This window comes from Habropoda laboriosa, unplaced genomic scaffold (assembly GCF_001263275.1).
Source record: "Habropoda laboriosa isolate 0110345459 unplaced genomic scaffold, ASM126327v1 scaffold816, whole genome shotgun sequence".
NCBI lineage: Eukaryota > Metazoa > Arthropoda > Insecta > Hymenoptera > Apidae > Habropoda > Habropoda laboriosa.
Genome location: NW_017101002.1, coordinates 1,010,144 through 1,013,545, shown reverse-complemented (window position 1 = coordinate 1,013,545; position 3,402 = coordinate 1,010,144). Strand labels below are relative to the sequence as shown.

Here is a 3,402-nt window from a genome sequence, read left to right as displayed (position 1 = left end):
AACAGTTGACATTATCACACTGTACCATACTGTACCATACTGTACACCGTTTCTGGTTTTTGTACCGTTTTGGAAATGAAGGGAGAAGAGGATTAATTGTTCTGTAGGAGAGTCAAAAGAAGCACAAGCGTGAAAAGGGAGAGGAGAAGAGCGGATGGAGTAGAAGCGGTTGATCGATCGACGGAGTTGGTCAGCTCGTAGAAGTAGCGATTGTGAACGTTGTCGCAGTGAGAAGGCCAGTCTTTGAAGCAGGCCGCATACGCTACTACGTGAGCGATGTAATTTTGTTCAAATGTACCACGAATCAAATGGGAGTACGGACCTGAAAGAGAGAGAGAGAGAGTGAGTTTATTGAATTGGGCGTGGATGGATAAATACATATGCAAATGTAAAGGTATACCTATCGCATAGACACCGACGTCTTCGCCTCCGTGTGTTTCGTCTTTCAAGTACATGCCAGCCATATGGGTGTAGAACGGTTGACCGCGGGTCTGGTCTTGGTCGACGGGATTCCACGTTTCGTTCACGTTGTTACTGTCGTTTCGCCTGTGGTGGAGGAAACCTGGCCCGTTGGCGTAACTAAGCGTTTCGTAGAACTCTGCGTCGTTTGGCACGGTTGGATTGTTGGCGAAACCAAGAATATCGTTCCCTCTGCCCGGATAACCATTCATGGTGAACGAATGCGAGTGATCAGCAGTTACGATCATCAGGGTTTCTTCAAGCTTGACTTGTTGCAGAGCAGCCAATATCGCGTCTTCCAGCTCGGACAATTCTCGCAACGCTAACTTTGCATAATTATGATGGTGGGCTATGTCGATTTTCCCACTCTCTACCTGGATATTGTAACGGATTGGAACGGTGTCGAGTGAGTATTTTTCTTAAATGGTTACTTACCATTAAGAAGAAGCCGTTGTTATTCTTTCGAAGCAATCGAATCGCTTGCGTGGTCATGTTGGCTAAACTGGGTGTTCGATCCGTCTTGAGAGCGTGATAAGGAAGATGACTAGCGGCGAAAACTCCGAGCAGTTTGGACGTGTTGGCGATATCGATAGAGAAAAGTTGATCCGCGTTAGTTACTACCTTTCCCTCGGGATTATTTCTCGCCCATACTTCCGCCAAGTTTGTCCCGTCCCCCCTGACGCACGTATCGTTGTCTATCGGTTCTATTGGTAAGCCCAAGTGTTGCGCTCCGCCACCCATCATCACCTGACCGTTCAACGAGCGGTATACGTACATATGTACGTAAATAGGTGTATGTAGAGAGGTAGGTAAGGAGGAGGAGGATATACCTGAAAGTTGTTTCCTGGGGCGTCTTCGATCAGTTGTCTGGCTATATCCTTTACGCAACCTTTGTATCGGTTCGGTATCGAGGTATCGCATTCCCAATCGCGATTGTTGGTATGAGCGTACAATCCGGCCGGAGTGGCATGCGTGATCCGGGTGGTCGTTACGAATCCTATTTGTTGGATCATTCCTTAACGGTTTGGTCCTCTTTACCTTGGCTTTCGACCGATCTCGCGTTTGGTTGCGCGCGCGCGTAGAACGCGTTACGCTCTAGATAAAGAGCGGACGATCGACTCTCGTGTCGTGACCTCCTCTGCCGTGTCGTTTTCGCGCTCGTTTCGACAAGGTCAATTCGATATTGATGCTTTAACGTTTAACAACGGCGAACAGGGTATCACGACCGTGCCTCTTCTATCTACAGTCTACAGTCTACAGTTTACAGTATAATGCATACGAACGTGTAATCGTCCCGACCGACAACTCCTTGGAGAGAATAGAAAACGAAGGTGAGAAGAGAGGAGGCGATACGACTTACCGGTGTCCATGCCAGTCTGTTGCGCCCAATCGGCGATCGTGGTCACTTTGCTCGCTTGATCGATGCCTTGGTCGCAATGATTGTAGGAAGCTTTGGTGTCCAATCCGATAACCTTGAAACGACACTTCACGCCGGAAAATATCGCGGTGGCTGTTCCGGCGGAATCGGGCACTTGCTTGTCGGTGTTGTACGTCTACGTAGAAGAGGGGGAATTTTTCGAAAGCCAATTTGTATTCCTCACCGGCGGTACCCTTCATCTGTCCTTTGTATATACGACCGGCCGTGATCGTCGATATTCCCATGCCATCTCCGATGAAGATAATAATATTCTTCGCGCGATTCTCGTTGTTTCGATAAGCCAGATTTCTCAGTAGATTCTTTTGACCGGATCGCAGCCAGAAGGACATGTCTGAAGGAGAAGAGGTGTAAAAATAGTGAACATTCGTACCGAAAACGTGATACCGAACCTTCGTAATTGGTCGCGCCTCGTGGCAAAGCGTTGGACAGCTCGAGAAATCCGAATAGAGAGCAAAACAGTGCGAGCTGTTTGATGTTCGTCGAACGTATAGATCTGGAACAGATTGGACGTAGAACGATCGAAAAATTCCCTTAGATTTGCTGTTGTCGAGGTGGAAGGAGAATCAGAAGAACGACTGGACATACTGGTACAAATACGTATCTAACAAAGACTAGCCTGCTATTGTAAGTTGATTGTGGTTGTTCGTTGGTTCGTTAGCTGCAATTCATAGTTTGTTTGATTGGTGCGTACACGCCGATTGGATAATTGGACCGTAAAAGAAGGATCGGAAGCGTCCTTTCGACGAGACGATTGATCGAGGGATTGTTCTCGCGTTCGAATTTGCTGGTGTCGGACGCGTTTATAAAAAGGGCAGAGAGGGGGATAAGTGGGGGGAAGGAAAAAGGGGTGACGGTATTCGGGTCAGTCGGCGGAGGCGAGGCTAGCAACTCACTAGTTGATTACATACTTTAGTAAGTAAGTAGGGTGTGCGGGTGGAAAGATGCAGGCGTCGCGACGCGTCTTTAACCTGGGGTGTACCAAATGGTGGAAGGAAGATGAAGCGATTGGTCGAGGGAAGGTGACCGGTGTACCGGTACCGGTGAAAATTACCTACCGAAATGGCTCGATGCGTGAATAGATCATGGTAGACGGGACAGATGTTCTTCCGTTGGTGGTATGCGATGGCAGAGGTTGGTCGTTGGTGGTAGATCTCTCGTTCTATGGACTACACAGAGTATGTGTATCGTCGTCAGCAGGCGGCACGTGTTTCGAGTCGGATCATCCTTGGACGGCGCTCGACGCGAAGGAAGGATCGCGGAGGGATGACAGCCACGAGGTCGACCGAGCGATTCGAAAACCGTGTATCGTTTTTCACTTGGATCGTTACCCGGCGGTTGTTTTATTAGCGAACCGGATCGTGGTCCCGTATTAACGCCAATACAGCGCCACCGAGGAAGTTCGTCACTTTATATAGTGTTTCAAAGGCCCTGGTAGATTGTGCACGAGGTGGAGAGCGTGCAAGGGACATTGAGAGTACGGATTCTCGAGGAGAGAAGTGGCCGGG

At 48.9% G+C, this 3,402-nt stretch overlaps 1 protein-coding gene across 1 annotated transcript; it reads right to left on the bottom strand.

Moving 5' to 3' along the window:
• Positions 1 to 6: 6 nt before the first annotated feature.
• LOC108577758 (alkaline phosphatase 4-like) lies at positions 7 to 3,277 on the bottom strand. The gene is given in 8 exon segments (XM_017940951.1): positions 7 to 322; positions 401 to 833; positions 895 to 1,206; positions 1,290 to 1,456; positions 1,820 to 2,013; positions 2,015 to 2,228; positions 2,287 to 2,390; positions 2,953 to 3,277. Coding segments are annotated over 8 exon segments (1,683 nt in total). The 5' UTR covers positions 2,982 to 3,277; the 3' UTR covers positions 7 to 92.
• Between the last annotated feature and the right edge of the window lie 125 nt (positions 3,278 to 3,402).